The 13,284-nt window shown below is 42.4% G+C and overlaps 1 protein-coding gene across 7 annotated transcripts in view; it reads right to left on the reverse strand.

The window, feature by feature from the left end:
* Window positions 1-1,100: 1,100 nt before the first annotated feature.
* The window catches only part of bicd1a (bicaudal D homolog 1a), a 36,851-nt gene continuing 24,667 nt past the window's right edge, over window positions 1,101-13,284 (reverse strand). The window contains exons 4-10 of one of the 7 annotated variants that reach the window (XM_084365058.1): window positions 11,636-12,133; window positions 8,849-9,241; window positions 8,006-8,764; window positions 7,676-7,827; window positions 7,373-7,583; window positions 4,663-4,748; window positions 1,101-3,277 (exon numbers count right to left, since the gene is read on the reverse strand). In XM_084365058.1, the coding sequence (XP_084221184.1) occupies window positions 3,157-3,277; window positions 4,663-4,748; window positions 7,373-7,583; window positions 7,676-7,827; window positions 8,006-8,764; window positions 8,849-9,241; window positions 11,636-12,133 (2,220 nt within the window). In that variant the 3' untranslated portion in view covers window positions 1,101-3,156. The other 6 variants (XM_084365057.1, XM_084365061.1, XM_084365060.1 and 3 more) reach the window with 6 other exon arrangements.

The raw sequence follows: 13,284 nt of genomic DNA on the forward strand, positions 1-13,284 counted from the left end.
TTAATGTTTCTAATTACTGCCACTACAGTTAACATTTGGAGTTCCACAACAATCCTGTTTGAACCTGTTCATCATCTGTACATATGTACACATGTTAGTGAAATAGTTCTTCTTCAAACAGGTTAGTCCCTCAAAGGTATGGGTTAGGCTCAGCTCAACCTGGAATTGCTTTGTTTTTGTTTGTTTTGCATTTGCAAAAGTGTTAGATAGTATCTTATACCGGGTACTTTTGTTAGTAATAATAACTTTATTATAAGTTCTCAACTTATGATATGCAGGGTGGAGATGTGTAAAGACCATGATGAATTCTCTGTGATGTTGAGTCCCAGGAACCTAAAACTGTTCACCTGCTGCACACAGAAGAAGCAGGTGAACTGTCATTGTTGTTTGAAATCCTGCCAAGATCAGTTCTCTCTATTTGTGGCATTGCAGTAGTGGCTGTATAGTTTTAACAGGAGGGGGCTAAGCTCACAGCCCTGAGGGACTCCAGTGTTGAGCATTACAACTGGAGGTGGTATAACTACCAATCTGAGCTTTCTGAAATCTGTTTGTGAGGAAGTCCAAGAATTCCGGTTGCAGAGTGAGGTCCTCAAGGCCACAGTGTGTCGTGCTCTCTCTGCTACTGGGGCCATTACACATTTCAGATGGACATTTTAAGTTGCATTATGTAAAAATTGGTCAACTGTCAAAGGTTTTTTTTCAAACAAATAAAGGGAAGAATATCAGTAGAGTAACCACACACTGCTGCTGTTCACTATACTCTTTACTAAAGCTATCTGTGGCTGTAGCGGCTAGCTTTCATTAGCTAGTAAGCTATGCAGCTAGACATTTCTTCACATTCTGTTAAAGTGTTGGTTAATTTCTACATTTTTTAACTAAAATTATTACATGTATATTACATACTGATCTCAATTTAGCACATTGACCACACCCGTTCCAGCCATATACAGTATGAGGGTTATACCTGGTTTTATTTTTAACATTTTAATCTATTGTGTGTTCTCTGTGTGGATGCGTGGATACAGGTACCAGGCTCAGAGGCAAAAAGTTCATTTCAGTCTAATGATGAGATAGAAAACAGACACAAACACAAAGTCACATACAAATCCAAGGGCAGGTCTTTTATTTACTTGTGAAACCAATTAAACACTGTTTTTAAAGGTGGAGAAACTGTCAAATCCACTGTAGTACAGCTATCATTCTTTTTAAACCAGTTTTTTTCCAAGTTTTTTTTTCTTTCTTTCATTGAATTAGTTTCTCTCCATCCAATGCTATATTGTGCAAACAAACCAAGAGAGTTAGGTCACTGACGAGCCTGCACGGGTACAGAAGCTACTTTTGGACCACAGACATTTTCATCACTCTGTAGTTGCAAATGTAACAATCTACACTGTTAACACAGACAAATCCAACAAATGTACACACTGAGAACAAAAAGATCCACTCATTCATTGCTGATGTAACAGAAATGCTTTTATCTGTCATTACAACACTATACTGGCTATGTTATTTCACTTGATCCGTTTCATCTCCATCTGGAAAAGTATGTATTCAGTGCAGTGAGGAGAAGATTAACTTTAAAGACATTATGATGGTATAACGACAGAGAGATGGGACTTCAATTATGCAACAATCGCTACACATTACATCCATCTTGGTTTGACGTAGCCCCGTTCCTCTCGGATCAAAACAGTGTTTCAAAACGAAACAATATCTTGATAGCATCTAATGACAGAAGTGCTGTGCCTCCATTTTGTTTGAGAAAGCTGGGGACACTCCTGCTGGCTTGCCTTTCTTGTCAGCCTGCTGGTTAGTTCATGGTGACAGATTGATTGATTCATCTTAATCAAATCAGTCCACAACCCGTGCTACTGTATTGCTATAATGCATAGTGCATAATTGTGCTTGGACAGTACTGCATACAGTTTGGAGGAAGCATGTAGAGACAATAAACATGGAGACAGACAAGTGTAATTTGGGATACTGAAAATATCAATCTGATTGACATTTCTGTCACTGTAGGAGCAACTAAGGTGATAGTAGCAGTTATCTGGGGTTGTGACCGAGCTCACAGAGAAAAGAGAGAATACTTTATGGTGAGAGTACAATGCTGACATGACCAAGATGGTAACTCTAGAAGAGGCACACCTTTGGGGAGAAGGGGGGGATTCTCTGTTCTTAATTAAGGTTAAAAAGATGGAGGTCAGTTCACTCCACGGTCACTTAAACCTGTGCAATTCAAAAGGCAAAAAAACCAGGCCAACAGCCCTAGTCCTGATCTCAAACGCTCAGCCTCTCGTCTATCCCAGTCTCTGAAGAGATCTGGGCTACGTTACAGACACAACCATGTCGCTAGAGTCTGCTGTAAAAATAAATAAAAATTATAGGAGGTATAAAATAGTCTTTATGCACATGATTTGCAAAAAAAATCTTTGTATAAAAAAACACAAGCATCCCAAGAAAGACTAGTGACGTTAGAAAGGTAGTTGAAATCACCCATCACCACCACCACAAGAAATAACTTTCTTGTAATAAAATGTTTACCTTCATTAGTCTGTTTGCAATGTCAAACCCAGCGTACTATTTTTTGGATTATTATAATGACAAAGTCTAACATTTGAAATGCCGTATAGTATGGTTAGGCCAGTTTTAAACCTGTTCTCTAGGCCCGAAAGAACTTTTGCAATGTAGAAGTTCTGCTTTTGGTTTTTCTTCACCACAGCAGTAAAACTTGATTTCCATCTTGAAGAATGACCAACAAACACAGAAAAAACATTCCAGTAATAAATACCTCACAAATCAATGTGTAAATAAATTATCAATAGAGTAAATAAATTATAAATAAATACTGATACGAATAAGGGAGAAGATTCCCGTGATTTGTCACTCTGGCATTTTGCGCCTCAGTTCAGTCCTTCGACTTCCAGAGAAGAAGAGAGCGTCCTGCTCTTCGTCTGCGACCCGGGTAACCACGAGGCCTGCCGAGGGCTGGACCATGTACAGTAGGGCTTGGGGAGGATTCACAGAGTTCAGTAAGCACCAGGTTGGACTGCTAGATTTGGGGGAGTTAAATTGCGGGAACCCCCGTCTAGAGTGTCTCTGTCTCTGCATGATTCCTTCCAGACCGAGGCCGGGGCCAGGGCCGGAGCAGCAGGGTTAGGTGCCGGGGGGCTGGAGTTGCTGGGCCAGACAGTTACGAGGGTCGCAGGGGGAGAGAAGGCTACTGTTCCCGATCAGGACAGTGTGGTGTTCCTGGAGGTCGGCCAAATATTTAGGACTGTAAGAATGCAGAGAGACAGGAGAAGAGAATAAATAAGATTGAGTGAAAAAGACCAGCGATCTAAGAGCTGGAAAAGAAGGGAACAGTAGTTGGAAGGATAAGGTCAAACCAAATCAACAAAGAAAACAGCCAACAACGTGATGAGGGAAAAAATACTGACATGGTTTTCTTAAAGAAAAATTTCAACTCTTTGGGGGGGAATACATTTGCTTTCTTGCTGGCGACTGAAATGAGAATACCACTCTCATGTCGGTATGCTAAATATAAAGCTATTGTGAGCAGGGATTTAGCGTAGCTTAGCACAAAGACTGGAAAAAGAAGGAAACAGCTAGCCTCGCTCCGTCATAAGGTGAAAAAATCTGTCCAAAGTTCACTTCCTGTAGTCTTGTTGTCATCTTGAGGACGGTAGGCAACTGGCAGACACTACAGGAAGTTATTGTGCCGAGCCAAGAAATAGTCCAGCGTATAGCCTCACCTCCATGTAAAACACACTGTTGTTTTTACGTTTTTGTACAGACTATTCAAACTAGATATACTGCGTTGATTAATGAACCTTTAAGGTGCTTTTGACAGAGCACGGTGAGCTGTCTCCTCCAGTTTCCAATCTTTGTGCGTAGCTAAGCTAACCTGCTGCTAGCAGCTTCATATTCATTGTACATTCATGAGTTCACATCTACAGTAGTTTGGCAAGAAAGCATACAAGCATGGAGTATTTCCCAAAAAGCCAATTGTTCCTTTAAAACAACCCCAGAGACAAAAATAGGGCTGTTCATATCATACTTCAAGATAAAGTAGTGGTGAGAACTTCTACAGAACAACACAGGTTTGAAGATAAAGGCTAACCAGCACATCAATAAAACCAGACATCAGATCTGTCAGCAGTTTCCTTGTTGCCTTGCATGAATCTCTCAGTTCACCGACAATTACAACTATGGGAAATCAAAATGTCTGCCATGTAAAAAGTATGTAAGAGAGAAAACTACAAAAGACATTGAAGGTTAATCTTGAACTTTGAATCTAGATGTTTATATATACAGTGAAAGCATGTATAAAAAAAATGCCATGCAAGAATACATGCAAGGTAAAATACAATTCCTTCACTGCCGCGCCAGAGTTGTTATTAATTATTTATGCAGCATAAGGCTGTCACCCATAACCTGTTCACAACTAGTAATGTAAAGTGATAGCATGCATTAACCATTAATCTTGTTCAGCTGCAGGACAACTATTAAAATATTAAAGGTGCATTAAATAGAATGTGATTTGCTGCATCTACAATTTTGTGGCATGTGATAGATAGATAGGTAGATAGATAGATAGATAGATAGATAGATAGATAGATGTCAGTGAGCCTACTACTAACCGGTTTTACAGCTTGTTACCTGCGGACTAGGGAGGCTCTCCCTCGCCTTAGTTGTGGGGAGAGTGACGGTACTGAGGCAGCAGGCTGCTGACAATCTACAAGAGACTGATAAATTAGACAAATATACAGAGTGGTGACACTCAGATTAGACAATACAACAGAGAAAACACGGAAGACTAGACAGGGGGAGGCCTTGTCAGAGATAAAGAGACTACTACTGGTTTGCTGCTATGGAAGCTCTGATTTTCATACTTAAAGGGACAGTTCACCCCAAAATCAAAAACAAATATCTCTCTCTTACTGTACCTGAAATCCTATTTATTCATGTAGTTTGTTTTGGTGTGAGTTTTGGAGATATCGGCCATAGAGATGTCTCCAGTCTTATGGAACTGGATTGCACTAAGCTTGTGGTGCTTAAAGCACCCAAAAAGAAAAATACATAGAAAAACTCGACAGCAATGTCTCCAGAAATCATGAGCGGGTTACTTAAGACAATCATGCATGCATCTTTTCATGGACCAGTGACTCGTAACAGTGCAGGATGTAAACATTAAAAGCATCCTCTTCAGCTGAGCTATAACATTAGCTTGCTTAGTTAGCCAGCCTCTTGGTCACGGATAGAGGCATGCTTCCTTCTGCATGGTGATATGGTTGGCAGGTGGAAACAGACAGTGCTTTTTGTATTTAGTTCATGTTTCTTTTTTTATGCTTAGGCACCAGAAGCCAACTAGTTTTGGTTTTTTGGCAAGACTACAGATATCTCTATAGTTGATATCTCCCAAACTCTGCAACTCACACCAAAACAATCCAGATGAATAAGTAGCACTACAGTTAAAGAAAGAAATATATGCATTTTTGATTTTGGAGCAAACTGTCCCTTTAAGCACCAGTCTGCTCCTGGTGTATATGTTCTTATGGCACTACTAAAGCACAATACTATTAATTATTTTACATAATGTAGAGGATAATCATCCTCTTGTAGTTTTACTTCATGGGTTTCTCTTGGGTAAGAAATCTGATTTTCCTGCAGTGAAAATCAGCGTTGCACAATGTAAATGCAGGCAGAGATGCAGAGAGAGCAAGAGGGGAAATTTAAGCAAAAGAGCAGAAGAACCAGGTGGAAGTACTTAAGTACAACCTAAGTGACTGCTTCTATTGCATGTCAGTTAACGTAAATGCTTGCAAAGTGTGAATCTAACTAATAATGTAAACCAGTCTCATCTGACCACACTGACAGGGCCAGTCTCTGCACAGCTAGACAATCAGCACTGGAAGTGGGAAACACAAAACACTGAATGAGTCAGAGACATGGACACAACAGACACACACACTTCCAAAAGCCATTATTATATTGATTTGTACAGCACAAACAGGGAAGGATACACACAGTGAGGCTAATGCTGAACAACGCTGCTCAACTCCAGATCACCTGCTGCTCACGGCTCAATCATAATCATGAACTCAATTGTAAGTCGGTCTTCCTTTTAGCTCCACTTAAAAGTTGTTAGTTTATATGGTATCTTAATGTTATTTAAGCTGTTTCACTCATATCTGATTATTTGAGGTAGGATACGAAGACAGAGAGGTGTCAAACAGCATTTGACAGGAAGGAGAATGGAAATGTGCTCAGACACTGACATCTGGTGGACAAATACTGTGAGAGAGGTTAGTCAAGACTTTGACCATCAGTGGAGGAATACATGGATTGGTTTAGTGAGGTAAGAGGAGAAGTTAAAAGATGGAGAATCAGGCATGAGGCTGAGGCACAGAGAGGAGGTCTGACTGGTTTCTATACGACTCAGTAACACACTTTGAGCCTGTCAAATGCTTTTTGACAGAACTTTGGATGTGACAAGACAAAGCATGCAGGAGTGCCCTTAAGGAAATATAGTTTCCTAACATATAATAGAATAGAACATTATACATTTTACGAAAAATACACAAAAAGACATGTAATTTATGCAGTCTGCCACAGGGAGGTGCTGTGAGTCACTGTATGCTGAAGCAAATGCTGCAGTGCTTGGTTTCCAATTCGAAACCCATCCCTGTACTCTAAAGAGTGATACATGATGTCACATTTTATGTCAGCAGTTATTAAAATGCAGAGAAAGATGCCAGATATCTATAAAAATCTACGCAGTCCGATGTTCACACAACCTTAACAATAACCAAAAGGCTGTTCTGGGCTGTTTCTGAGGATGTAGCGAGCTAACAGGAGCTCCTTCATCCTGGGGATTTCTGCATATTCAAACCAAAGACAGGTTAAACCAGTTTTTCCTCCTCTCTGTATCCCACCTAATCCAGAGGCTTGCGGGAATTTAGCAGATATTGGTGCTGGGTGTGGAGATGATGATGAGTCATCGCCTCCGTCGAAGGTGAGGAGACACTGAGACAGGGCGAGTGGTGCTGTGAGACGGGGACAGTTGAACTAAGTCTTGTCTTGAATAAATGACTCGTCTGAACTCTAAGGTTAGCCACTCAGGGTCTATCGTGATGGGATGGGTGCCCAGAGGCAAATTAGGGTAGCTGATGTTAGGCAGGGTTGAGGTCCGGATTGTTTCGGAAAATGTGTCAGGGGTACAGGCAGACATGGACGGACAGGCGGTTAGTTCGACAGAGGGAGGACTAAGGAGGGTCAGGGAGGTGTTCAGGGTGTGGGTGGTGATAATGGAGGGGCTGTGGAGCCTGGTGGGGCTGGAGGGAGCTGTCAAGGTGCCTCTGCGACTTACTTTGGGCGGGCTGCTTTTTATCTTGGGCACTTTAGGGCCACGGCCACGATGGGTCTGCTCTTGGTCAAACTCCAGGTCCTCCAGCCGTTGGGTCAGCGCCAGCTTCTGCTGGATGGCCATACGGAGGAGGGAGTTCAACGTTTTCTTCTCGTCCTCCGCTGCCGCCAGCTGCCTCTGCATCTCATCCAGCTGGGTGACGTACTCATCACATCTACAAAGAAACAAAGATTTAGTAGGAGATTTCTGCAAATTCCACAAAGTTTCACTTTCCCAGCTTGTATGGCTTTCTATTTCCCCTCTCACCTGGTGGCAAACATGGCCCTGAGAGACGAGAAGGTGGCGGCATCTTCTTTCAGAGCCTTCAGCTCGTTCCTCAGCTTCATCATGGTCTCTGTCACCATCGACTTTTCATTCTCGTACTTGCTCTTCAAATTAGCCAGTGCAACCTCTGCTGTCTGCAACGATAATTTAACATTTAATTACAACATGTAGGGCCTAGTTCAGATTAAGTCTGGATTGTAAAACCCCCAAAAATGATTGGTTTACCAGAGATATTGCATCATTTATTTTGTTTGCATGGATAAACAAATGTTCCTTGAAGATATTACCTACAAAGAAAAAATGATTTTTCACCTGTTTATTGGCCTTCAGCACCAGTCTGAGTGTGGCTATCTGCTCTCTCTTGGTGCTGAGCAGGGACTTCAGTTTGAGTATCTCCTCCATGCACAACTCCTTGTCCTTGTCAAGCATCGGAGCCAGCTCCCTGGCTGCAGCCCTCTGCCTGGAAAGCTGCAGCGAACGGTCCACGGCCCTCTGCAGGTGTTTGATCTGGTCTCTGATGATGGCGTTCAGGTTGTAGATATTCATGGGCTCCTTCCGCAGGTCCCCGCCTACCTCTGAGGGCACCGGAGACGGGCAAGGAGAGATGCTGATGACTGGGGAGCCTGGGGGGTTGCGGGTGGGGCTGCTATGGAGGGATGGAGGGTCTGTTGTGTTGGTTGTTGTCTCATTGTGATGGCCGTCTTTGGATGGGGAGTCCATGGGACTGCGCGGGGGTTCGGAGGAGCAGGCTGCAGATACTGCAGCGAGGCGTCGTGCCAGGCGAGGGGAGAGCAGAGCGCGAGGGTCGTCTGAGCCTTTCAGGCTGCCGCTGCGTGTGATGCGGCTCTGGCGGTAGTAGTCCAGCATGACACGGTTGGGTGTCTCGTTGTTGCACAGACAGACGTGGTGGTAGAGCTGGGCCAGTTCCTCACTGAAGGTTACCAGCTCATCCTGTGCTGCATTGAGCATGCCCTGGCTCTCTGTGGCTGTGCTCGCGGCTCCTTTAAGCTCTGCCTCCAGGCTCACCACCCTCTCCCGGCTCTCACGATAACTGCGCTCCAAATGAGTTACCTGCTTGGACAAAATCAGAAGCAACATCATGGGATGCAAAACAGCTTATTCCCTCCAATGAAAAAGATTTGGACGATGACAAACCTGTTCACTCAGTGCCTGGACCCTGTCATCACTGTGGTTGTCTCCCTGCCCCTCCACAGCCTTGTTGTACTTCTCCTTCAGGGCCTTGAGCTCCGCCTTCAGGTCAATCACCTCCGTCACCGCCACCTTGTATTTACACTCCAGGATCTCGAACCCGTGGATATCCGGATCATGGTGACCGTTGGCTGGCGGTGATGAGGAGCCACCATCAGGTTTCTCCCTCTCCTGTAGGTCATCAAGCTCTTTGTCTCCATTCAGACATTTCATGGCATTCATGCGCTCTGTGAGGCGGTGGACCCGGTCGCTCTGCTCGCTCAGGGCGCCCTGTGTGTGCTGCAGCTGGGTCTGAGACTCTTGCAGGTTCATGAGCAGCACAGTCTTCTCACGCTCCACCTGCAGGAAGGGAGGATACACTAAGACATGAGCGGCAGTCAAGACAGAGGGGGGAAAATACAATACTGCATATATGTTTAACGGTACAACCCAGGACAGTGTGTTTTTGAGTCCAAGGAAATTAGTTAAAAGACATGTTCAACCAAAAATGACAATTCAGTTATTATCTACTTGGTCCCATGCAGATGGAAAGCTAGGTGAAGTTTTGTAGTCTATAAAACATTTCTGAAGCTTCACAGCAAAACAGTGTTGCAGCATTCTCCTAAACAACTGAAGTAGATGGGGACTTGACCAAAAAAACAACCATATAGCCATATACAGCGTAATCCAAGTCTCCGGAAAGCTCAACTTTCAAAATTCATTTGAAAAGACATTATTTACACCCTTCTCTAAGCTGAAATCTTCACTATAGCTGCTAAGCTAAAAGTATTAGCACGCAACCCTTCTGAAGTGGATGCACAAGCTCGACAACACATTGAGGGTGTAAGTAATGTCTGAACAAATTAATTTGAGATCTCAGGGCTTCCAGAGACTTGGATTATGCAGGATTAGCTGTATGGATCCATTTTATGTGGGTTTTTTTGGGGTTTAAAACAAGTCCCCATTTACTTCAGTTGTTTGGGAGAATGCTGCAACACTGAAGCTCCAGGATTGTTTTGTGGACTACGAAACTTCACCCGACTATCCATAGGCATGGGGGTGAGTAGATAATGAGTGAATATCTATTTGTGGGGCGAACTTATCCTTTAACTATTATCATATTATACATCTATATATTTTTATAGAACTCACTGCACTGATGTTTCCTGTTATGTTAACAGATGAAAATGTGTGACTTCCAAGTTCTGACCACCAACTATAGCATTTCCCCACAGTCAAATTTAAATAGTAGTAATATTTAGATTCCACTGTTAGAAAATACAGAAAAGCAGGACTCCATTATGCTAATGTATAATCAATATGACCTGCAGAAATCCATAACATTAAGGGGCTATTAAAGATAAGGACAATGTACCATGCAACCATCATCATGCGCCAGGAAGTGAACAAACACAAGAAAATCAAGAAGGAGAAGAAAATATCATGATAACTGATACCTACTGTTGTGATATTATGAACATTTTTTAACAGCGTCCATACTGAAGAAAGACAAAATTGATTTTCCTCAATTTAACTGGCAATTATAAAGCTAGAGGCTGCGGGCGTTAACATCTTTTCCAGAATAATCGTCTCCAAAGAGAAAATTGATTAGTGAGTAATTGTGTTTACAGAGAAAGGCACACCGCTCATGTAGCAGCCACTGATCTCATTTTCTATTTTCCCAGCGGAGTTAAGCGAAGGCAAAAATGTGCAGTAATTACTTAACTAGATTTCAGCATGAATCTAATCTACCTGAGACATACATACTGTGGGCCTATTCCATGTTTATGAGCGTGTGGTGTACTCAGCTGACTCAGTGCGTTAGTGACTGGAAGAGAAAGACGACTGCTATACTACATTATGTAAGCTCTATATTTATACTCTCTGTTTATATGGATTTAGCTTATCACAGCAGAAGGCTTGAACTCACTGCGGTATAAATGTAAGTGTACTCTGCATTTTCCCTCCATCTTTGGACTATTTCTGTCCCCTTGTTTCTAAACTCTCTGTCTCTGCCTTGCCTCTGCATCTGTTCCCTGTGCCTACTGGACGATAATCTCCCTGACAGGGCTCCCTATAGTACACGCAAATGTACTGCCTCCACTGCTGGACTCTTCTTGTTTTTGCTATGATTTGGCTTTATTACTTCCACTAAGGCATGAGCACTTATGGAAGCATATGTTATGTAAAACATGTGCTATAGAGTTCATATGGGCTAAAATGCTCCTGTGTAATGTGTGGTCTCTCACTGTCAAAATAATACTGTATAAGCATTATATGATTCACCAGATGTACTTTGTGTCATTATGGTTTGACTGCAGCTGTGCCATTGTCTATATTCTTGTCATCACCTTGTAATTTCCTTGCTGGGGCTGCTTTCATCAGTTTACAAATATGCACTGAGCACAGAGAAATGTCACACACCAAACAACCTCAGACGCACGCCCACACAGAATTTAGCAAGACGACTGAAGAGACCCCTAAGTTTCTACACTGCAATTCATACATCTTCTGTGCAGTACATTATCTTCAGTTTAGGATTTGAACCAGCTCTAAAGTGACTGAAATCAACTAGATAGTAAACAATGTGATGTTCCAGTGACGTCAGCACTGACCTTTAAAAGGAACATTCATGATTAAAAGCCCTGAACAAAGACTAAGTGCTTTCAAGCAGTCAGCACTGCTGATTTACTTTTACTGGATATTATGGGTAATCTGATTGACTCTGTTGTGAGGCCTGTTCTTATGACCCACCTGTAGCAGCTGCTGCTTGAGCTTCTGAATCTCCGACAGGTTGAGCTCACTGAACAGATCCGGCACGGGGTGCAGGCCTTCTCCCTTCCGCCCGGGTCGGTACTCCCCGTTCATCTTAGCCAATCCGGCAGCTGTGTGGAGGTGGCCATTGCGTCGGTTGCTGTCCTCATTGTTGCCATTAGCAGCAGGGATGGTGCTGCCGTTGGTGCCATTGGTGCCGTTGGTCTCCTCTGGGAACTTAAGGCCCTCGACACCAGTGACGGTGAGCGCCAGGTGGGCCCCTGCTCCGTACACGCTGTCACTCAGGCTGATGTGGTGGGCCAGCTCCTTTCTCAGATTGTTCTTCTGCTCACGCTCACTCTTGAGGGCATCCAGGGCCTCCTCCAGCTGACCCTCAGAGATATCCTTCAGACGTAATGCATCTTCCAGCTGACTGTTCAGAAGAACAGTCTCCTCCTCTAGTACTTTGATTTCATGTTTGAGTCCCTCATACTCCACCTGAGGAGGAGGAGAAAGGACAGAACACGTCAAGGAAACATGTAATTTAATTACTTAATTCAATTCTAAAACACAAGAATCTTATTTGTTAAGGATTGAGATTGAGATTTTTATAAATATCACAGTTTCACAGTGTCACAGTATACAATATTACTATCAGTTCGAATGACCCCAAAAAGGATTAAAAAAAAAAAAAAAAAAGTTATTTTGTTTGTTTTTTCTTCAGTTGAACAAATGCTTTAATATAACTTCTGATAATATTATGTCCTGACAGACAACTTCACCTTGTATAACAATCATACACTCAAATTCAATACTGCAGATAAACAAGTGTGCATGGAATAATAACTGTCAATGTTCATACCACAGTATACTGTCAAACCATTATACTGCTAGAATTTTCTAATCCCTGGTCATTGACTGGTTTCTTGCTTGTAATAAGTAAAAAAAAAAATCTGCTGATGAGGCAAGTGAAAACAAGTGAGCATGCTAAGCAGCTAGGCCTGGCCTGTCCTGGTCCATAGCTCCTGTGCTAGCGGTAACTAGCTAATGGCAGCTATATGTACTGTAGCAGCAGGTGGTGGTTGCCTACCAGCATGCTGCCGCTATTTGTTTTATGTATGAGTTTGACAGGTGGCCAATTCCTACATATTGCACCTTAGTGTAATAAGATATTTTTGACCAGTAACTACAAAAATTTACTTTGTGAGAAGTTAAGAAAAAGCACACTTTAGACATTATAAAACGTGTTACCATAGAATTTAGATCCAGTCAATATTGACTTAAATCAAGCACTAAAAACTGCTTTTAAACTCAGCACCTTGTAATTTATATCATAGTATGTTGGTTAGGTTTGGTGCATTCATACAATATTTCGTCTTAAAATTTGAAAAACCGCCTGCATCATGAGAAATATGCAGGAGAAAGCATTAACTTTTTATTTCAGTTAAAAAAGTAGTTATTTAATGTTGATATATGACCTTACTCTACTCCAGCCCAGCACAGGTATTAGAAATTGAGTCTTAAGCCAATAAAGACACTTTAAACTTTATGTAATTGAGCGGGGGATCAGCAAGTCCTTATGGGAAATAAAGGATGATGAACAACTAGATGAGATCACTCTATCGTCCTGGAACTGATACCGAGACATA

Source organism: Pagrus pagrus, assembly GCF_965226575.1.
Source record: "Pagrus pagrus genome assembly, chromosome: 10".
NCBI lineage: Eukaryota > Metazoa > Chordata > Actinopteri > Spariformes > Sparidae > Pagrus > Pagrus pagrus.